This window comes from Anas acuta, chromosome 5, assembly GCF_963932015.1.
Source record: "Anas acuta chromosome 5, bAnaAcu1.1, whole genome shotgun sequence".
NCBI lineage: Eukaryota > Metazoa > Chordata > Aves > Anseriformes > Anatidae > Anas > Anas acuta.
The window spans coordinates 59,720,445-59,744,432 of NC_088983.1; the positions used below are offsets into that span (position 1 = coordinate 59,720,445).

At 41.3% G+C, this 23,988-nt stretch overlaps 1 protein-coding gene across 6 annotated transcripts in view; it reads right to left on the minus strand.

Moving 5' to 3' along the window:
- Nucleotides 1-23,988, minus strand: part of KCNC1 (potassium voltage-gated channel subfamily C member 1) — a 118,686-nt gene that overhangs the window by 9,242 nt on the left and 85,456 nt on the right. The window contains exons 3-4 of one of the 6 annotated variants that reach the window (XM_068685151.1): nt 10,107-10,295; nt 5,952-7,290 (exon numbers count right to left, since the gene is read on the minus strand). The exons of 2 other annotated variants lie outside the window; for them this stretch is intronic. In XM_068685151.1, the coding sequence (XP_068541252.1) occupies nt 7,226-7,290; nt 10,107-10,295 (254 nt within the window). In that variant the 3' untranslated portion in view covers nt 5,952-7,225. Of the gene's footprint in view, nt 1-5,951; nt 8,110-10,106; nt 10,296-23,988 lie in introns of those variants that run through there. 3 more of the 6 variants (XM_068685150.1, XM_068685155.1, XM_068685154.1) reach the window with 3 other exon arrangements.

Genomic DNA, 23,988 nt, shown 5'->3' on the forward strand with positions numbered 1-23,988 from the left:
TAAAAGTCTTAAAACAAGAAGTCCTGGGGCCCCTCCCAAAGGATGGTTCCTGACAAAAACAGAGAACCTGTCTCAAGAACCAGCTGAGACCGACCCTGTGGTTTGGACAAGAGCCTTCGGACAAGGCAGGAGGTCAACTAGTGCTGATGAAGAAGAGTTATCAGCCTTCATCCCCACAACCCCGGTGACCACCACCAGGAGACATGGCAATGACTTCTTGGAACTGATTGTAAGATGAAGTGGGGATAGGTCATGCATCTGTAGAGGCGCATTGGGAAACTCCATACGTATGTAACTCTTTACTGCATATAACCAAGGTAAGTTGCCACGTTGGGGTGCACAAACATACCTACTTCACAGTCTTACTGAGTGTGGGGTCCATTTGCCACACGTCAGAAGGATTGGTTTAGGCCACTTGTGAGTCACTTCTGTTATTTGACTTGGTTTTGCTCCATGACGGAGTTGATGCTTTACTGCTTGGAATTCTGGACCCTGCGTTTGTGTAGCTGAGTCAGAAGACTGAAAGATGGGGATGGAAAACAGACCAAGGAGGTAAGTTTGAGTGTACAGAAGAAAGGTGACCGTGGAAAGACATTCAAATGAGTGGAGCACAAAGCCTGATGTAGTCAGCTGAAACAGGGAAGGAGCGTGGAAGGGGTAGGCAGATTAAAAACATGGGCCCTGAAGACTGAATAATCACACGGGGACAGCAGCATTGCGTTCCGCTGGTACCATGCGAGGGGAGTGAGGGACGAGCTGATGTTGTTCTCCCTCTCCAATTGTTCATTAATAACATGAATTATTGACCTACACTGGGTTTCCTTTCTCATTCATAGCACATCTTGAAATTTTCAGTTCTCTTCAGCTGGAACAGCAACATCTCTGTTCTCACCTTCCAGTCTCAGAAATCTGTAGCTCAACCCTGTGACCTAGTCCAGCATTTAATCAAATCCTTTCTACTTTTCCATTACATTCTTTGAACTCTGAGTCAGCCCTTTGCTTGACTTATGCAAGATGTAAGTCATTTTGAGACTTGCACTTCCTTTTCCCTCATCAGAAATCAAGGTGCTGGCAGATCTTTGTCACTACAATTGTGGTCATGTTTTCACTTAAAAGTCCTCTCGGTTCTCTCAGCAATGTGTATATTTATTATGGCATACGGCAAGCCTTATGCATTTTCTTTTAACTAGATATTTTCTTAAAACAAACAAACAAACAAAAAAAGCAACATCAAAAAACTTCAGATTTTTTACCCAGTTTTGGAGCTCTGCTAGTGGTATTCACTACCAGCTTATAGTTAAGAGCAGCTGAAAAGTCGGAAAAGGGAAGAAATACTTAAGACAAAAATATCAGACTTGCTTCCCAAAGGCTAGAAGTGGAGGCTTTCTGGTAAATGATCATCTCAGGCGGCTTTGATTGCACTTAAAAATGTGCTCAGTAGAAAACAGACTTACACCATTTTGTTGAAACCTGTAGCTTGCACAAAAAAAATAATTGGAGACTTGAACTCTTGACATACCAACATCTTATTTTATTTGAAAAAAAAAAAAAATATGAGGAAGTACATCCCTTGCTCTTTTTCTAATAGCTTTTGTGTTGTTCTTAATTCCTGATAAATGCTGATGTCTTGTTCTGGGATACAGTGATGATTGAATAGTCTTGACTTGAAGTGGCCCAAAAAAGTAACTGTAAAGGGAGGTGTGTTTTCCATATGCACTTCTCAAGCTGGAGAAACTGCATGTGTAAAGCTGCCGCTGTTGTTTTGTAACCCATTTAGAGTCAGACCTTGAAGTAAGGGATGTTTCCAGTTGTTTGCACATTTCATTCACAGATTGACCCATCAGTTGTCTCCACATTCAGCAGTTCTTAAAGCAGAGGCAGTTTTTACTCAGTAATGCCTCTCTGCAGCCTGGAAAGAGGATATGGAACTGCAAATACTCAGCAATTAAATGGTCTCTGTGTGTTTGAATCATGACCTGGATGAACTGTGTGCTGTGTTGTGGGAGAGTGAGGAAGCACACGTTGGCAGAGTGCTGGGAGAAAACATTTTTCAGCTTGATTGGAAGCAAGAGCAACGAAGTAATTCTTCCTGAATAAAAGCTGGCCATGGAGATGAGAAAACTCAGGTGACATTTATTTTGCTAAACTTCCTCAGGCATTTTTATTTTGTGACATGCCAGATTTCAGTTCATTCTCAGACGAGCCTTTACAGAACGGACAAGCCTAAGTTAAATTCCTTTGCTGGCAAGCCTTTGAATTAATTTTAATCTTTCTCCTCTGTTTCCAGACTGTTTTGTCTGTGGACCACCTTGTTATTAATATGCAACGCAGTCTGTATGACTACAGCAATCCCTGATCATCATCATCCTTTAAGTGTATGTGAAGATGTTCTATAAAACTGTATTTTTGCATTTTAAAAGAAAAATATTCAGAAGCAGGGCCAAGAATTGGGAGATATTTCATGTTATGACTTTTTTTTTTTCTGCAAATGATAAATGAGTTTAGCTTTTGTTTTGTTTTTACTGATTTCAATGCAAGAAGATGTACCTAAGTTAGGGCAGCAGAGGAGTTGCCAATCAGTAATGAAGATGCTCTGTCATTTTAACGGTGTGGGTGCTTAATCATTTTTCCATAATAAAGCTCTGCTTTAAAGTACAAAAGAAGAGGACTTCCTGTAAGGGCACTGTGCTCTGCAGACAAGGAGACGTGGTGTCTCTTACACAACAGAGAGGCGCTTCCCTCCGCTCCTGCCTTGCTTCTCAGCATGTAGATCGTAACAACTCTTCCTACCTAAATACTGCTTCTTGTCTTTTGACCTCAGAACACTTTAAAAACGGGCTAGTCACAGAAACAGGAGGTGAGACACAAAAAATAGGCACGTCCTAACCAAGGTCATCCACCATGTGTACGGCAGAGCTAAGAATAAAATTCCCCATCCTCCGAGTCCCAGGCCAGGGCTCTGTGTTTTATGCCACCAGTCCTCGACGGTGTCAAGCAAGCCTCACTGCTGCTACTTCCATCTCTTGGTGCTTTCCTCATCCTCCCCACTGCCCCGGTGGCTGTTAACTCTTACACCCCCACCTGCTGCCTCCTCAGCCTGCCTCTGGCCTTGCCCTGCACCCTTCTCATCACCCAGCCCTCTCACTACTGCTGTGGTTCCCCTGGCCACCCCCTGCACTGCCAGCACCACTGCAGAGCACAACACCTGCCTGCTGGGGCTAGGGCCGTGTCTCCTGCTCGTGGTGCTGCTGCCGAAAGCCGAAGCCACTCGGGTTTGGGCACTGCACGGGTCCCTTTGCGACGCCCCTGCTAACCCAACGGCACCACCCTGCCTTTTGCTGGCTGAGCAATCTCACGGGTGCACTCCACGGGCAGTAGAGAAACTGATGAAAGCCTATGAGCACCTGTTTTTAATTTTTTTAAGTGCTTGGGTGAATGCAGAGGGTTGAAAACCTGGCCTAGTCAGCCTGAGCCAGGGAGCGCGTGATCCACCGGGGTGGGTCAGAGTGCTTAGTTTTGAAATGTTTGCTCTGAGAGAGAAGCAAAGCAAGTCAAGAGATGCAGTTCTGGAGGTATTTTTGTACCCGAAGTTTAATTTGAATTCAGACCCGAAGTTTAATTTGAATTCAGATACTGCTCTTGATCACAAATAAGCATTTATATTCCCATTAGAGAGAGAAATGTTGCACCTACGGTCCTAGATGAATGCAGAGGCTTCGGGGCTTCTGAACAGACAGGTATTTTACGCCCAAGCTCGAATATATGAGCGACTTAAAAATAACCCGCATAATTGAAGCCCATTTGCATGAAGTGAAGTTAGCTTGTGTGAGCCCAAGTTGCTTCCAGGATATATATGGAAAGCAGAGTGGTAGGCTGCTGTGTTTTGAACCTACAGAGAGGATGTGCAGAGTGGCAGCCTAATAGCTGCGCTTGGTTTTGTTTCAGGATCTTCCTAAGCGGCTCCGTTCTCAGATGCCGTGCGAACGTCCTTGCCTTAGCCCTGCTTGCTCTGCTCTGCATTTCAGACTGCTCGTTTGTCCCAGCAGCCATTTGTTTTGGTGATGTATTTTCTTCTTGGCTCTGAAACTTTAAGGAGAAAGAAGGCAATTAATGTGAAAAATCACTTTATCCAGATTAATGACTGCTGCGCTTGACTGTTATCACAGTGGTATTAGCTTGATCCTTTGCTGGAGGGAACAGAAAACGCTTCTCAGGTCTTTGCTGTCCGAAATGGCACTCGTGGAGACAGTTTCACACGCAGGGAGGCCCGGCAGAAGACAGGGACCTTGGCGCAGCCTGGGGCGTGCCATCAAGGTCAGCAAGCCAAACAACACTGCAACCACCAGTGGCTTCACACAGAGCACCAGCACAAGGTGCCATGGCTGGGAGTTGAGTTTCCAAAGGGGGAAACCTGGATGTTTGTTTCCAGCAGGAAACTGAGCTGCTGCACGTGCTCCTGCTCTTCCGAGGCAGGGTGGTCAGAAGCAGTTGGCATCGTTGCAAATGTGAGATCAGAAAATAGCCACGTGTGTATGGTTTTAATTCTTTTGTCAAAATGTGTGCCCTCTGTGATGGGAGCGGGCAGGTTTGAAGGAATTCGTGCTTTAAGAACAACCCAGCAAACTGTCCTTATGCAAAGCAACTGGGATGCTGCATACATTTCTCATAGGGTTCAGGGTCAGGGCTCGGTGCAGCAGCTCCTCCTGAAGCTCTCCATTTGTCAGCCCTGCCTCTGTCGTGCAATGGGGAGCTGCGGGGTCAGATGGACCTTAACCTGCAGAGCATCTCCTCGAGAACAGTGGATGGGAAGCACTGCTCTGCTTCTGAGGGGTTTATAGAAGTCACCTGAAGACACAGTTACCTCGAATCAGGAAAAGCTGAGGAGCACTGGAATGAAAATGGGGCTGGTAGATGTGGGAGTGCAAAAAGTAGAACAGAATGACAATTGCCTTAGGCCGTGTGTACCCAACCTGTTAATTATAGCGAAGGCTCATATATATGCAAAGCGCTGCAGAAGGGGAAGACCTAAGTGGGATTTACAAGGCTGAATCATTAGTGTTCCTTATTATGGTAATGGGGAATTTGAGCAGCCTTCACACTGGGCCCCTGAGTTACAGCGTTAAATAAAAAATGTGGCAAAGCTACTTGGGGATTCTTAAAATGCTAAAAGAGGAAAGGTTGTTCAGTAGACAACTTTTGGATCCTGGATTAACCTGGATCTTGCCTCAGGAGGTAAGAAGTTGCCCATTTATCAGCTGAGAATAACAGCGTAGAGACAGTAAACTAGTTCTCAGGAGAAAGGATAGGCGACTGGCATAGAAATCAAGTACATACTGCTAGATCAAGGACTACAAAGGAGCTTGCTAATTATGCTCAAGTTTAGATCATCAGCCTTTCTCCTGTTTGTAAAACACAGCTTGAGGTCTTCCTTCCTCAATTTCCTTTTCGAGTAGTTTTAGGAAGAGAAGGTCCATCTGCAGTTGGCTTTGGTTTTTGTTTTGTTTCTGTTGTTGCTGCTGTGTGTAATTTGGCACTTACCAGAGCCGTAAGTGTGTCTTCTTTGTGGTGCTGTTGGTTTGTTTGTTTTAAACTCTACTTCCTCCAGACCTTAGGGATGCTGTTCCATTACATTTTCTTTCTCATCAGCAGTCCCAGATGCCATAGCTTTTGCTTAGCAGGTTGCCAGCTCTTTTAAAGTGCGTCACGTGAGGATAAAGGTGTATCCTTCCTTACAGAAAGTACTTCATCGAAATGCTGTTGACACATAGTTCATAGCTGTCATTTCTAGGTTCTAAAATGAATTTGTCCTGTTGTGTTTCTTGGTTCTTACTGCTGCATGTTTCGTGTGACAAATAAAATACGACTCGAACACCTGGATTTCTTTCAGGGTTTTGTATCAGGAGGACTGCTGTGACTCAGTGAAGAACAAGTGAAGGACGGGGCCCAAAGAAGTAAGAAAAACTGGATTCGTTTAATCAGCTAAAAAGACAAACTTTTATTGTTGTTGAGGAGGGAAAAGGAAGATATCTAGATAATTATAGGGTTTTTAAATCTTCCCCGTTAAAATTACTAATGGTGTGAATTCTTCAGACATCGGTTGTATCAAGTGTTTGCAGGCTTCATTTATTATCTACTAACCCAAATTAGCATTGTAGAACCAAAGCAATACCAAGCTCTTCTCCTACGTTTCAGTTGAGAACACTGTATTTATTCAAGATTTTAGAAGCAAGTCTCTGGAAACCCCTGATCGCTTCAGAAAAGGATTCCCCTTTACACTATACAGCAGGCACTGAAACCATGATACAAAATTTATTTCATGCTAGAATTGTTTTGCATAACATTGTGCATGCATTTTACTCAGTACTAAATTGCATACAATGCTGTTGTCTTGTTTCTTAAACTTTGAGACAATTTATACTCGAGTATCTTCCTGATTTTGTACTATAAGTCCCAGTTTTAAAATAACACCTTTTTTGTTTAAAATTCATACTGATTACTTAATATGAACAATTTATGAAGGGTCTTTACGTTGGATCTATACATCAATAAAATACAACATAACCAGAGCTGGAAAATTAAATCTAGACCAGCTGTTACTGTCAGGTCCGAAGGAAGGTCCCATGTGTCACAAGCATGCCAACAAAAACAGACAGGAAAAAGTTTCTTATTTTTATACACTTCTAGTTGGATTAAAAGTTCTTGATTTCCATGTCGGTGTGATGAACTGTGAAGGCGTGGTCAATATGACCGATGACTGCCTGATTGCACTTTTTAAAACCATTACTCTGTATCTTGTATACAAAAAGAAGCGATCCATAGCAAAGAAATGTACAGTTTTATGTTTTACATTTTTAGCTACAACAATGTATGTAAAAGTAAAGAGCTTTGAAAGAAAATATATAACTTTGCTTTTTTTTCTCCTTAATCATACATTTGCAGTGTTTCTTGATTTTTATTTTTTTTTTTCTATTTTTGTCTTCATGCAATTCATGCTATGGAACAAAAAAATAGATTTAAAAAAAAAAAAAAAAGATCTTCTACAGTTTTGTTACATTTTGGCCGTAGAAAAAGCCTGCATCTCTAGTACAACTCCAGAACCATGAAGAATCATCCGTAAAACCTGCATGGAGCGAGTTAACTTTGTCCAAATGAGAAGGTCTTCTATGCCTGCACAGTTCCACACAGATGTTTATTAGCCATCAATGTTCATCTCCATCTCGCCTTGTCAGGTCACTCTGACTGCCTCTGTTGGCATATATTTAGCAATGACTGGACTTTCTTTGCAAAGATCTGCATGTAAAGAATACAATCAGTACTTGAGCTTCTTCCCTGTGCTTTTCACATCAAGCTCGGCATCTTAGTTTTAAAGGAAGGAGGAAAAGGTGAAATAGCTACATGCAGAGGCAGCCATATTCTTCTTCAACAGGATTTTTTTTTCCATGCAGTCAGCCAGACTGAGACCTCTCTACAGTGTGTCTGAGTATTGCTTTCAGCTTAAAATAGGCGCCCATGCAAAGTTTCATCCTACTGTGCTTGTTTGCTCAAACTCCTGCAGGGTTTCTATGGCTCAAAAATATCCTGAGAAAAGCAAAATCTTCCATCGTTGGCATGTTTCAGCATCGGCTATATGCCTAACCCATTCCATACAGAGCCAGTAGATCCGCCATTAGCCACAATAAGCATATACTAGCACGATGCACCAGGAAGGAAGCTATCTGGTGCATCTACCCTTCATCCTATGTACTGATACCATGCAGCATGTATGGCCCGCCAGTACTATGTAAACGCCTGCCTATTGTCATCTGAGTGCTATTTAGGAGTGTTGTCACCTAGCATCAGTAGTAACACCGTTCCCAGCAGGTGCTACTGTGAGACATTGCATCTTCAGACTTAGTCACCTGGATTATATGCAACATAGCATAGGCTAATTGAAAATAAAGCTTTTTAGACCATTCTCTGCTACTGATCCATGCTACAAAATAGATGGGATGGGAGACCAAGAACGTCTCACTGGACTAGGAGAGCTGTAGGGCGCAGACACTGAGGATAATCCTATCGCTTTTCCACTTATGCCAGCTATGCTGTTAAGGCTCCGTGACATTTCGTAACCTTCATTTAAAAGAAAAATGCAAAGTACAGCATTGGATCAATGACAGAATGGACTAAGAATGAGGTCAACATTGTAGCCAGTTCAGTAGCATCTGCATGCACCGACATGCGAGAGTAGTATCGCTTGCAACGTGACTCAGTAGGCCATTGAAGAAAAGAACAAGTTTAAAAAAACAAAACAACACAAAAATCATCATTTTTAAAGGATGGTCAGGCTTTGTAATCGATCCTACAGGCAGCAATGTGATTGTACCCTCAAAAAAGTCAATGGGTGGGGGGGTTTTGATGTCTCAGTCATACACTCACACATACCTCTCCCTGCCACCTCATGCATTTTGACCTCAGGCAAAATTAAGGTTTCTGGTAGCTTTGGAGGAGGATGAAGAGACCAAAAGAAAAAAAAATGAAGAAGAAAAAGTAGCAAGTAGCAAAATCCATGAAATTTATTGTGTTGCTATAGAGATACTACTCCTTTGTTCTCAGCATTAAAAAAAATGAAAGAAAACAAAATTGCATGCATTGTTTCCCTCCCTCCCCCCCACCCTTCTTTTTCAGACATGCACATAAACAGCTCAGCAAGTGTACAGAGAGTTGCACAAACTATGGATGAAATTCTGTTGGAACAACAATTAAGATGCTCTCAACGTGTTTCAAACAGGCCAACAATATGCTGACGTATATTACTCTTTAGCCAACCGGCCTCCGTTTCACTCAGTAACGGGAGGCGGTTACAGTGCATTGTGAAAACCATACATTCCTCATCCCAAAGGATGTGCCATTTGGAGTGTTCCCCTGATCCACTGGAACCACCCGAACTCGCCCAGGCTGAATGAACGCGGCCAATGCTTATCCAATACAGAATCAAGTAAAACGCTTTGCTACAAAGGTAAATTTTAGAGGATTATACTTTCATATGAAAGTGTTGTGGTCCAACTATATCTTTGTTGATGATAAGCTTTAAACTTATAAATACGTACACTATCTATAACTGGCATTTACTAGAACTATTGCCCATCATACAATGGCACATGGGAATTCTATACTCCATACTCAGTGTATGGTTACATCGTACAATCGTTGCAGTTTTAAAATATTGACTATATCATATACTATATACAGTACACCAGTGATAAACACTGATTTGAAGAGAGACCTTTTCCAATTTCCCCATTCTGTATCAACTTTTATGCATATATATGTAATTTTAATTTTTGTTTGTATGGTTTCCTCGGGGTAAGTTACTTAAACGGAACAGCCTGTTTTAAGAAGGGAAGGGTTTTTCCCATTTGATTTGACTTTTTTTGTCACTAAATAGATGACTGTGGTCATTATCAAACTAAATACGGTTACTTCTGAGAGATCTGTAGCTGTCAGAAGTCTGAGAAACTAACTAGTGATGATTTATTTATGAAAATGATTTTAGATGGATTATTTTCCAATTGTAAGACACCTGTGCTAACAGATGTTCTTGCGTGCTTCTCTTCCCTTAGTGACCTAAACAGGTATGAATATCCAAATAATTTGTTTTAGTGCTCTGTTAAGGCAGCCAAACAATCATTTCATGTTCCATGAGGATGTGTTTTTTTTTGTTTTAACTTTTGTTGTCCGCCACCTCCAAGTCTATGCTCCTCAGGGACTGGTAAAATACATGAGCTTTCCAAGTGGCAAACCTTCATCGCTGTCAAATGGTAATTGGCCTCTCCTTGGAGGATGGGCTAATTTAAGGACATTGTAGAGCATTCTCCACTAAAGCTCACTGCACCAGCTAGGGTGGAAGACTCAACTGCCTAGCATAGCTGTATGGGGTAGTTACAGCTCCTCAGGCTTTTCTTTCTGAAAGAAATAGGTTAGAAACTCCAAATGCAGACATCAGGTGGTGGTTTCCAGCCCAAACGTGCATCTCTACAGCAAGCGCACTATTGCGTGCTACAGCTGACTTTCTCTTATTTGTTGTAAACGGTTGCTAACTACAGGTTACAGGACCCCCAGCTACATACCCTTTCTTATTCCTCCATCAGGCGGGCAGGGATATTCCCCGGTTGATAAGAGGAAGCAGGGTCCATATCTCTCCCGAGTGCCAGAGCGGGTAAAGGGCAGGCCCTCATCAGGCGTAATAGCCTGGTCTATGTGGGGACAGTCTTCGTTTGCCAGCGCCGCCTTGGCCACCTCACCATTCAGTTTCGAATCTTCAAACATATAAGCAGAAGGCTATTGAAACACTATGCACTGTTTATTAGTTCCAGCTGCAAATTAAGGGTTCACAGCTAATGAGCTCTATCGCGACACTATAAAAGGTAGCACATCTGTCCTAGACACTGCGTTCGTGTGCACTGCACCAAAATAAAATAAAGTCTGTTAAGTGGAAGAAGAAACAAAACGTGATCATGTTAGGTGTGACAGCAGCCGCCTGTACTTCCGCATAGAGGGGCAGTTTCAGAAACGGGCGTGCATTGGTCCTAGTCCTGCGAGCAGAAGACCGCGGTTAGAAATTGGATCATGTTTTTGCATGACATCGGATGGTGCATGAATGACCTGCTTATCATGAAGCCTACTGTTGCTCGGAGCTTTGGAGAGGCAGTGGACTGTGAGTTGTGTTTTAGTATTTGAGTATATTCTGTTTGTGCTGATTTATACCTTTGTGCAATATTCCCTGAAGGGAACATTCCTGCTCTTCCCTTCCCCGAATTTACCCGGGGTGTTTTCTATTGTTTCCAGTATCGGTCGTGCAGAATGGCTGTACACATTTCAGACACACAGAGTACGTTATGTATGGAAATAAGACAGCAGAATGTGGATTCAAAACAAAAACCAAAAACTAAACCAAAAACCAATCCATTTTCTGGTGTTCTCTTCTGAAACACACACGGTATTTGCAATGCCAGCACAGGACACTACATATATAAAACACTACAGCAGGCCATGAATTTGGAAAATAGATGGAGTAAAATTTACTCTTGGCTGTAAATAATAAAAATAGGTTGTCAGATTTGCCCATTTTGCTCCACACATTCCCATGAGGATAGACTGAGAATAGCATGTTTTCTCTGTGTGACTTGCTTGATGTTTATAAAAACAACTTAAAGTGCTATTTAGTGTAGGATTTATTTTAGGGTTTTAAAGTGCAAATTAGTATATTGAGAATATACTCGAAATATAGCACAGCTCAATATGAGTGTTTTGGTTGGAGGGAGGAAAAAACAGTCAAAATGTGCTTTCTGGAGTTTCACAAATGCTGAGACACATTAACTGTAGGCAGCATCCTACACCTCGGTTGCACAATGCTTATTACCTAGACACTGTAAGGCAATGGGTGATCCTGCAAGTAAGTCTTTAAGGAAAGACAAAGTCAACAGATAAAGTTAATCTCAGTGCCTCTTCTAGATTTATGTACTGTTTTGTTCTTAATGCTACATGATACTGATTATTTTTGTTGCTTTGCACGCGTGCACACACAAAGATGTATATGACACATACTACACATCTATCTATGCACTGGTAATTGCATACTATGTCTTTATTTGTATTTAGTTATCATTGTCACTACCAAAACGGGCTTTTCTGCAAATCTAACCTCTGCCTCCTTTCTGCTCTGTGTAGAATTAGCCAATTATTTCCCCAGAGGGAGAGGTAGTAGCATTTTGTTTTGTGAGCAATGAAATAAACAGGTCTCTCAATACATTAAAAACAATAAATAACAATAATAATAATAAAAAAAAATCCATGGGTGCATTTTAATGTTTGTAGAGGCTAATTTCAATAAGGTACTAAAATTTTAAGGTTGCAATGAATTGCAATTGCTTTCTGTTTGTGACAGTGCAATTCAAAACCACTCTTGGCACAAAACCCTGGCACAGCTGCCATGGAAACCACGACATTGCAGGTACTGAGCTGCTGCTTTCAAAACCATGTAGCTGGGTTTGGGGATGAGCAAAGAACTGGGCTTCTTCATAAGCCTCTGCTGCTCCAAGCAGATGGCTCTAGTCCTGACATGAGAGGCAGCTGTGGCAGCACAGCTGGGCACTGACATCTCTGAGATTCCCACTGCTACACCTGAGCTTGGGTTTGCAGATTAAACTGAGTGATGGAAGGGGCGCTGGTCTGTTTCTGCAGCTCAAAATGCCTCTGAGCAGGGTGGCTGTGGGTCAGGCTGCTTGCTGATAACAGCCATCGGTCCTTTTGGAAGCAGCTTTCAGGCTCCATTTTGGTCAAATGACAGGAAAGTTGACCTTGGTATTTATTTCTTAAGCTGTGTTACACATCGCTAGCAACCTGAGCTGCAACTTGTTTGTGCAGCCTCCTCAGGGTTCTTTAACATGGGTGAATTTTTCTCTATGTCTGTTGTTGAAAATCCACAACTTTACAATTTTATTTCTATCTGATAGAAAGAGGATTGAGTAGCTGGATTACACTAACATCCCTTGCCTATTCCATGCATGGTCTATGTTCCAAGAAGCACATTCAGAATATTTAGGAAGCAGAGAAATTACCAGCACAGAAGACTGCATCTGTTGCTGGTAGGTGTTAAGTAGAGTGGTTGTGTTCCAAACCACTGCCTGCAGCACCTAATTCTGTGAAGGTGAGTTTCAATATTCATATAATATTTACTAAGTAAATAGGCTGTTATGGAAATAAAGAAAACATCACTGGTATCATCAGTCAACAGTGAGAGGTTTCCATTCTTTTCATTAGCAGATCTACATGCTGAACAATTTAAGGAATGAGGTCTAAAGATGAAGTTAAATTATATTATTAGGCTGCTTTCTTAAGTTGCCATTTGCATGTTTGCTCTTTTGAAGATTGACCTTGGCTTTGAGAGAACTCCAGATAAAGCAAAACTACCGAAACAATTGCTGTCTGGTGACTACCAGCATGGCCATACCAATGATGACTACTTCTAGACGCTTAAAACTTCTAAGGCTTGGCACCAAATTCATAGGAGTCGTTCTGTCCCTGCTAGCAGAATCTGAACTAGGCTTATATAGCATTTTTCTTCAGATTGTACGCTGCTTCACGAAGAATAGCTGATGTTATCCTTCCTCTTTTACAGATGGATAAAACTACCATGTGGTGAAGTAACTAGCCCACTGCTATCTAAGAGGTTATCTACAAAATCTTCTGACCCCCAGCATGGCACCTCATCTCCATAATCATACTATCTGTGAACACCTAGGTAACTGCACCAGTTTTAAGCATTCTCCTGCAGAGTCTTGGCTGAGAGGCTGAAAAAAGTGTTCAGCAGATCTCCCAGGTGAGTAGTTCATTTCACAACTACCTCGTTTGTGTGGTTTCCACTTGATAGATTTTTGTTTGTTTTTGGTTTTAATCTTCCTTCCTGTTTTCTTTGCCTCCATTTGTAAGAAAGTATGATTAAAATGCCTTGGGGGTATTCTGAAAAACAACACTTACAATAACTTCTGGATTTTGCATCAGTGTACTCTCCTTATTGTGGAGAAGCGCAGTAGAGACTGTCTGCATGCTGCACGGCTCTTCTCTTTTGTCATAGCAAGCAGTTGCAGACTGTCCTAGTGACTTTACTGGCTTTACTTAACTGGCTACATGATCTGCATCAGGTTTGTTGGCATTGTACTAAAGAAGATGGGGCCTTCCCACCCTCAGATCAGAAACACAGCAAATAGTAAACAAAGGTCTGTTTTCTCTGGTCCCATTCGGTCACTGGCAATCTCTTCCAGAAAGAAACAGACTTTCTTCCTCCCAGCCACCCTTGTTTAAGGATTGAAAGAGACAAGGACCAAGGCTGGGCACTTACAACTTCCCTGAGAAGCTGTTTGCCATCCCACAAAGACTCAGAGGACTTCAAGGGTCTGCACTCCTGCCCCAAGAGAAGGGGTTGGCCAGCAGGAAGGAGGTAAGAGCAATTGAGTGCAAAAACAGGGACAAAACTGAGAAAGGGAGCTGCGTGAAAGATGAAGATCTTTCTACTAGGGAGACCATGTCTGACTACAATTAAACTCCATACCACCATCCCATGTACAGCTAAAAATGAATCTACAGCTTGTTTAGATCTCAGCTGTGCTCTAATAACCCTGGTCCCAAACTTGACGTTGCCATTATTACAGTCTGTGGATAGTCCTGCTCCTGACTGTGTGTGTTTTGGTTCTCATTCACAGCTTGAGGGTCTTTGCTTATTTTCAACCCCTGTTACTCTGCAGGGCTACATTCAGTAGCTGCCTGAAGTCTCTCATGAAGAGGGATGTCCTTGAGGTCCCTCACAGCAGAGACCTTTAACGCACCTGGAACCCTGCTGGAAGTAACGGTATGTTGTCCATTTAATAAGTTAATTACTCTCTTGTTTTTCACTTTCCTCTCAGTTTTCTCATGATATAAAAGGGCTGTTAATGTGGCAAACATTAGCCATGTCATACTGTGCTGGCAATGGCAAACTTTCTTGGCAGGATAGTTTTCTCTGTCTCTAAGGCTACTGATAGAATGATACAGGAACAGAGGTGGCATGGCCAAGGTGAGGGTGGAGAACTGCTGTGCTCTGGCTTTTCTCAGCTACAAGATGTTTAGCTGGAAGTGCAAAGTGAAGTGAAGGGCTGCTGCAGTTGCTGGTGGAGGACAGATAATTTCCCATCTGTCTTTATTTTAGAGAAAATGCAAAGATTTTGCATTGCTTTTTGCATCATTGTTTTTGTCTGATACTTCTCGTGCTGCGTAAATGATTATGATGAAGATAAGGGTGTGAATCCAAGCATCTAAAGACATTTCCTCTGGTCTATAGAGGTTAAGAGCTTCTCAGCATCTCAAAGTCCCCATTGACTTTATATCCTTCCATTTCTCTCTGAGATGTTGTGAGAAAGTTGGTATTTACAGTTCAATTCCCTATTCTCTCGAGTCTCCTTAATTCAAATTTCACACCAGTTATATCAAGTTGTTTTTCTTATGGTTGCCTGGATAGTGTTTACTGGCCATTAGTATTCATTGGCCACTCATCAATTGCATCAGGATAAATCTTTCCTGTTTTTATACTAGACTTCATCTAAACTCTGCTGTGCTCTTCACTTTTTAAAGGAGGCTTAGGACATAATAGCTAATTGGAAAGAAAAGAAACTGCAGACTGGGAAAAATAAGCTTTTTCTTGAATTAGTACATGGCTATAGTGATTTCTGAGTTAATGTAGAATTTACTAGCAATTTAGAAGAAGCTTAGAAGCAGTAAACTTCATGTTCTGTGATTCTCCCTCTAGAAAATGATCAGAGATGTCTATCAGCTATTTTGTACCATTCTTTCAAAGTATTGTTGGGTAAATGGGGGAGATTGTAACAAAATACCTTGGTCAGGACCTGATTCAGCAAAATAACAATTAAGCTTGTGTGCCAGACCATCTTTGGTACAGAAATCAATTTTTATGGGCTCCAGAGCTTCATGCAGGATTAAGAAGCATGGATCCCATGGGTAAGGGCTCACTTTTGTTGTTGTTAAAGCAGGTCCTTAGAGTGAAAGGGATATAACTTCATTAAATTATAAAAAGAATTATGGAGAAGATGATGTATTAAACCACAGACAAAGGATGATGAAATGATGGCTTATGGAAGGAAGTATAGCATAGAGAACAGCATAGGCAATATGGATTTAAGCCTCTGAAAATGAGTAATGATTCATCAATATGGGCATCACTGGTTTTCAAAACGGCAGTGAAAAAAATCCTAAATTGGTAGGCTTGGGAATTTTTCTGCTGGAGAGTAATAAAAAATTAATTTTTTTTTCCATGCAGACTATCTGGAAAAAAAAAAAAAGTAATTTAACTAAGTAGTTCTATTGTCATACCGAGTACTTACTCTTTGCATTAATACCTTGCATCAGGTTTTGTGTCACAACCTCAATGAAGTTACCTATAGTCTGTGACATTCCTTGTTCTTTTGCATTAAATAACTGTATTGTAATCTCCTCGGCTGCCCAACATGGAGCTCAGGTTGATGGAAATTGGAGAAAAACTTCACAGAATAAAAAGTGACAGTCTGTAACATACACAAGTTGCAAGCAACGTACAGTAATAACAAATAAATGTTAACAAACAGAGTGAAAGAGAGAAAGAGAAAAAGAGAGAGAAAATGTGAAGAACATGTAAAAGAATTAACAGATTCCTATATAACAACTCAGTTTTAGTTATCCCAATATTCTAAGGCCATTAATATAATAGTTAAAAAATGTTGTTAGATCTAGGTATCTTTATTAAAATTTCCTGATGTTTATATTACTGCGTACTTTGAAAGTTGCTATGAAGGTCTTCTGAGTAATTTCACACTGATGGACTTTATGCTGGCACAAACGAGAGCAGAATTTAGTATGCTACATGAATATGCAGAGGCCTTCCGACCCAACCTACCTCTTCAACATTTACTCACCACCGTGTTGACCTGGGTTCCTCCAGGAAGCCGTGTCCCCCAGTAAAGGCACTCCAGTGACGGTGGTGACCGCCTCTCCCAGAACTAACTGGCCAACATAGTAACATCACTCCCAGAGAATATCACCTTTGAGAGGCACTACTTCTTGAAGTGAGGTGACAGTATGTTGGCAGCCTACCTACTGGTACCTCTAGAGGAAATACGGGAGCTCTAATTAAGTTCATCCAGTATATTATCACCTCTACAGGTGTTATTGAATACGTGTTTAGTGCAGTGCTGAGAACTGTTGCTCCTGGAAGTGCTACATTGCAAAGAACTCTGGAAGATCCCTTCTAGTTTTATCCTGATGCTTCTGGGGTTTCACTTATACTCATCCTGGCCTTCTGAGATCCCACTAATATCCGATACTGTAGAGCATGGTGGGTCCTTGACAGGTCAGATAGAGGTTGCAGGAAAATGCAGTTGGGTGAGTCATGCTACAGTCTTACGTTACCGCTCTGAGGAATACAGTATGATGATCTGTACAGTATGGAAGGTGTCTGAGACATGGAGCATGGATGAACACAAAGAACAGTGACAGTGGGAATGGTGAATTGCTTCTTATTTCGGCTTTGTGCTTATAAACAGACAAGCAAATAGCCAAAGTTTGGAGAAAATATCCATCAAGTACAGAGCAAGAGGGATATAAGCTAGTGGGCTGGGCACAGAGCTGTCACCTCATACCCTAGACCCTTTTTGCCCTGGTCTTTTGTAGTAATGGGTAAATCATCCCATTTATCTTGTGCTATTGCAGTAAAGGTGACTTTTGTTGTATGTGTCCTACAAGCGTCATTCATACTTAATCCAGCAGAAGGGAGAGATGCCAAGAGTACCTCTTTGATATCCCAGGAATTCACTCTGCAGTGGATGGCATGGGAGCTATAGTAGCAGGCACATAGTGTGAAAGGATGCTTGAGAAAGATGGTTTACCTCATTTAAAGGTAAACCCAATTTTTTTTTGTATTTTTTTTTTTTTGTATTACCCAACCCTCCTAGTGCTGGAGGATTGGCAGAGGCTGATCTGACTTGGCTGGAGTGTCTCTATCTGTTTACCCATCTCTAAAAGTGTCTCGTGCTCATTAAGTTAAAGCATTAAAAGTCCTAAGATTTATTAGTTCTCTGATTATTTTTCAGCTAGTCCTGAAGTGTAGTCCTGCCCTTTCATACAGTTGTCCATGGGGGACTGTGTAAGGTGAATTTTTTTTTTTTTTTCTTGGTGTCTTACATAGTGCCAGAGAAAAGCATCTAAGTGTCTGCTTTGGGGACTGACAGCAAAAGAACAACAGTTTTGAAGGGAATCCCCCAGACTTCTCTGCTGACTGGACAGAAGCCAGTCCAGATCTGCAAGGAGCTCTTTTTACTTCTATTCTTTCATTAAATACCTTACCATACTGCTGCACTGCTCTGGGGCTTTGTTCAAACCTTCCTCACTAGGGACTAGGCTGTGGCTACTCCTCACTGCCATTTAAGTAACTGGATGGCAAAACTCTTCAGCCATCGTAAACCTGGCATGGTTGTGGGCCAAAAAGAAGGCAACCCTTTGTGCTTGAGTTCATTGCTTTTCCTTTTTGCTTTCAGTTGACTTGGTATGGAGAATTTTATTCTTACCCAAATTATAGTGTAAGCAAGCACTGTAGTACAAGTGACACCCACTGATTATATCTCTACAGGAAATGACAGATGAATAATTGTACAACAAAAAATTACATTGTATGAGATTGCAGAAATGCCACACGAGGGGCAAGGAATAGATCCAAATTGCTTCCACCTAAATATAGGCACTTAACTGAGGATCTTAAGTCGGAGCTGCAGTCACCTGAGATAAGTTATCGAGAAAGCCACCTCTGGTGGGCAATTCAGATCATAAATCAGTGAATTACTCTTAGACTGCCTAACTCTTCTTTTAACATAAGGGGAACTTTAGGCAAATGTATTTTAAGTTGAATGAGAAGAAATGAGCGTTATTCCTATTATTTTGAGCTGTTACAATTTCTGCATTAGACCCAGAGGACCCAGCTTCAGTGACGTTAAGATGCAATCATTACCTCATTTGCTATTTGGAGAGAGGGATTATGGAGTTTTAAAAGCTAGGAAAGCTAAGTACCAGGAGGAAAGAAAAAAACATCTCCCTGTTATCTTATCCTCTGCCTTTTAAATATACTTAAATATATCAAATGCATACAAACATCAAAGCCATCTGAGCTGAAAAAGACCCAGACTCTTTTCAGTTACATTGTTGTCTGCTCTTGGTCTTACAGAGAGGGTCAAAGGCTTTATGACACTAAAATTAGTGGAGTCGTATTATTTTTTTGCTTTAATGTTCAAAGGCATTTGGTCAGAGAATTCTCTTCCCTGTGAATTGAAGAACCACCGCAGTGACTGCCTACCTATGGCTTTAACAATGCTTTGCTATCTGCAAAAGAAAACCACTGAAGTTCACAGTCTACAGCTATGTGTTAGGCAGCATAATGGGCCTGTGAGAAGAACTGCCAAGAGTCCCCAGCTCCCACTGAGCACTGGCACTGGAATTACAGTGCTCAGCACACTTCTGACGTTAGAACCAATGTGTTCCACAAGAAATACAGGTTATTTAGGTTACAGTGACAGAAGGGATGAAAAACGAAGCCCTGAGAAAAGAGCAGTGCCTTCAGAAAACATAACTGATAAAGTAAAAATAGATAATTCCACCATGTTTCTTTAAAGGGAGATCAGCTCTATCTCAGTAAATTGCATTGATACGGTAAGTTCCTAATATCAGGCTAGAGTCATTATAACAATGTAGTTCCTCTCTGCCCGGGATAGGATGGCTTTAACTATTCAGACACTGGGGTAGTTGTGGAGTGGCTTCTGGACAATTGTTTTCTGGGCTGGCAAGTAAAATAACCACAATTTTTTTTTCTGAAGCTAGAGATTGTATTAGTAAGGACAGATATTTTCCTTCTCTTAGGCTCTTGAATTCTAATAATATTTTTTCCAAATTTTTCAGCTATGCAATGAGCAGAGTATTTTGCTATCAATACAGTGTGAAAAAGTTACCCGACATGTCTGCATGATACGGTGGTATGAAGATACAGTATCCATGGGGTATAGCTGAAGTGAAGCTGCATGCAGAGTGGATCAGAGAGGTGAGAATTTTTTACTTTGGCCATATTAAAATCAACATAAATGTCTTGTGTGCAGGTGTTGGACGTATGTGTACAGAAACAATTAAAAGTTGGGATAGGTTTCTTAACAAAACCAAAATAACCCTCATCTGGACTTGCGTGTTATGGATGCATTCTTAAGACCATGGCTCCATTACACCAGAGAGTGTTGTAGACATCAAATGAAGTTATAATTCCATTCATGTTGTCATAAATATCTTTTGCAGTGTCAGAATATAACTTTCACATCTTCATCTATGGCACCTTTAATATGTAACCATGCAGTCAACTTCATGTAAGTGCACAGCTCACGGAAGAGAGGGCCTAAAGAGCTGAATAACATTTCCATAACAAGACTTCCGCAATTTGTTCTGCATGTTTTGAGGTTTTCTTACAAACTTGTGCCTTAATGTATTTCACTGCATGTACTGAGATAAATTACCTGTAGGATAGTGTGTGGTTTGGCACAGAAATCAGCTAAGTTTGAGTGCTTGAGGCTGACTTTTTTTTTGTTTTGCTTTGAATTTGAAGCAAATTTTGCTTCCTTTGCACTTCTTTTTTCTTTCTTTCTGTTTACTTCAGTTATGCTATTGACTGATAGGAGTACTCTGAAGCCTTTAGATAAAAGACACTGCAGCACAGTGGACCATGGTTATGACCGGTGCTCAGTTGAGTTTAGCTCATGGCTTTTCCACAAGTAATGTTGCAGAATTAAATAAAGCCCTGAGTCAAATGAAAATACTGGAATCATAGAATATCCTGAGTTGGAAGGGATCCACAAGGATCATAGAGTCCAACTCTTGGTTCCACACAGGACCACCCAAAAATCAGACCGTATGTCTGAGAGTGTTGTCCAATCGCTTCTTGAGCTCTGGCAGGCTCAGTGCTGTGACCACTGCCCAGGGAAGCCTGTCCCAGTGCCCAGCTGCTCTCTCAGTGCAGAACCTTTCCTTAACACCCAGCCTGACCCTACCCTGTCCCAGCTCCATGCCGTTCCCTCGGGTCCTGTTGCTGTCCCCACTCCACTTGTGAGGGAGCTGCAGGCCGCCATGAGGCCTCCCCTCAGCCTCTTCTGCTTGGGGCCAAACACACCAAGGGACCTCGGCTGATCCTTGTACGTCTTGCCCTGTAGACCCTTCACCGTCTTTGTTGCCCTACTTTGGACACTCTCTAAAAGATTCATATCCTTAAACAAAAAATGGAGGTTATTTCCATTTTCTCTTTGCTGTCTACTTAGGCTGTTGGGTATTTGGATGTAAAATAGTGATTTTTCCAGATCTGACAACTGCAAAATGAAGCCTTGATCTTGAATGGGGCCTTTACGCAACACTGCAATGTAACAAAGTTAGTCGTTTGACATGGTAATGCTACAACTTGGTGTGTATATTTTAAATGAGGAGACACCTACAGTGTCTTCTATAGCTCCTGGGTCAAGGAGCTTTTGTCAAATGGGTCAGATGAAATCTGCTCCTTTGTATCATCACAGGCCCAGTTCCTCTAGACACTATATAAACAGTATCTTGAGAGTTTATAGTCATCAGAAATTGTCTTGAAGAAGAATTTTGGTTCTCCAAGGGGAAATCTTTGCTTTCTTAATGCTGCTGCTGAAGGCCTGCCTACAGCAGTAGCTTTGCCATCCTCTACAATGCCTTTCCTCCTCTTCTGCTGCTCTCCCACTCACCCACCAGGGGAACGGGTGGGATGAAGAGCAGGAAGAGTTGCTGCAGAGAAGGGAGGGCATGGTAGAGCTGAACTCTGGCATTCTTTATCAAATTAAAACCAAGAGCTGTTATTTAAAGATACCCTCCTGCCAGATACAGATTAGCATAGGACTGGATGCTGAGAGTGTTGGGGCCAACTTAAAAATTCAAATCAAACCTACCAGAATTTCAATTCAAAACTTCTTTGCTTTGCCTGCAAATGACCGTAGCATCATTGGCAACAGCTGTGCAGCCTGCAGGCAAAGTTCTGCTGTTTGCATGTCTGTGCCAAGAAAGTGCTCTTTAGCTTGAGAGGAGGTGCTGGGATGTGGCTGTGCAGAGCTCTCTGTAGAGTCCACTTGACTGTGTGGGTATGGACTGAGATCAGCTGGGAACTGCTGACCCAGTGTGTAAGGGGGCACTTTGCTGTAGAGAGATAATCATATGTGGAACTATTTCATACTCATCACGGTTTTGTGAAGTACTTAGTCATTCCACCACGCATAATATATGGAATTATTAACTTCATGTGATGTCCCTTTCTCCTGAGCAACTATATAGGCTTTTTTTTTTAAAAAAAAAAAAAAAAAAGAAAAAGAAAAAGAATGTATTAGATACAAATCATATGGCTATATATCTCCTAGATACCACCACACTGAAGCTTTGCAACTACAAAGTACAAGAAATATCTTGAACAACTTGGATATAATTATAGAATCATTAGATCTGATGGACACATTCTGAGTTCCTAGTATGATGTTAACTGGTTGTCTACGGTTAGGTGGGGTTAACTAATGTAAATATTTCACTGTATGGGCAATATTCACAACTTGTCTTTGTTTTTATATAATGTGCAGGTTATAGTTTCAGGAACAAGTCAGTGCCTATGAGCGCTTCAGATTACATAAAGTGAACCTCAACATACAAGGCAATGCAGATCTTGTTTTAACAGTCCAGTTCTGATCTCATTATTTTTCACTTTTCTCTTGCATGCGTATAGATATTTCTCCTTGTGAGGGAGCTGAGAGATGCAGGCAACAATGTTTTGCTGCTAGTGGTGCATAATAATTATTAGAAACAGGTCTCCAGCAACAGTGTTACTGAGTCCATTTTGTTAGCTGAAGTATAAGTGTGCTTTGTTACTTCTCAAAATATATATGCTTGTATACGTATATAAAAATATCCTCTTCTAATTAATTATTGCAGAAATAGGTTAAGTTGCTGTTACTATCAATACTTCATGGATATTGTGGTAACAGCTGATTTTAGAGCACTGATGGTGGCAAAACAGTTCCACATTGAACCAAAATTACACGTATTCTCAGGATACCAGTGTGGATTTGCATTGAACTCGTAGAATTCTTAGTCCTCTAGTTCCCAGAGAGGACCAGGATATGGAATGGAAGGAACTTTACAAAGCAAAGGATTTCTGAGATGAAAGTCACTCTGTAGCTGACTGCTAAAGTACTCAAAAGTCAGGTGTCTCATACGCTTTACAGTTGGGTAGCTGGCGTGGTAAGAAACACACCGTATTGTTAGTGCCCTCTTTCCCTCTTGATATGTGATGCCCCAAAGGCATCTACTTATGAGAAGGTTTGCTGCTTGGACATGAGTTGTGATAAGCATTTGCAACCTGAGGGGAATGGATGATAAAACCATACGCTTATGCACCAAAGATACAATAGGAAAGAGACAGTCTATCAGTCACGTGAATTGTGATTGGCCTGTTGCAATGGAGTAGTCTTTAACAAGAAAATGAAAGCTCTTTACCTTCTGAATGATTTTTACACAGTTGCACAAAAGGGAAAAGAAAAAAAGGAAAGAAGAGAAGAGAGAAAAGTTCCCACCAGCTCTTCCCCTCCAAAATTAGCACTGGCATAGGTGAAGTCACACACAAAGGAAAGTCTCACTTTCTTTGTGCCTCTCACAATGACATCAACATGCATGGCTATGAGATGACGAGAAAATACCTCACTCAGGATGAATAACAAATTAGAATTTTCTCTAAAGTAAAAAAAATGATAACACAAGACCATCATAGGTATACGCTAGCTCCTTCAAAGCATCTCTTGTTGTCTAGATGTCAGTTAAAATCACTTGATTGGTGATCTGTTTTATCTAATACGACACGGGAATATTCTGAAATAGGCTGAAGAATGTCTACTATGCAACTTCATTGGAACGTCTGCCAAAAACGCAGTTGGCTTTGTTTTCAACATGGTTATCTACTTTGAAATTACTCCATAGAATAAATAGTGATATTCCGTGGGTAGAGGTAGATTATGGGGTTGAAATAGTCAAATTGGAGCCCCGTAACTTTATGTGCTATAGGAGGAGTCTCATAAAACTGAGATATTCCCATAATTAACCACTAGCCATGGGATATTATAATATATTCCACGGTGACTAGTATTTTTTCCATTCCCCCCACCCCCCAGTAGAATTAGCATGATTAGTTTTGCTCTGGTTTCACCTATTGCTGACATGAATCAGTGTAATTAAAAATAAGAATACCATATTATGAGGCGATCACTGTTCAGGTCAAACCGGCCAGTATTGACCAGTCTGACCTTTTCCAGTCAGCCTTTGCTGCTAGAGGGTTGAAAGAGCTATAGCTCACCAACCCATACT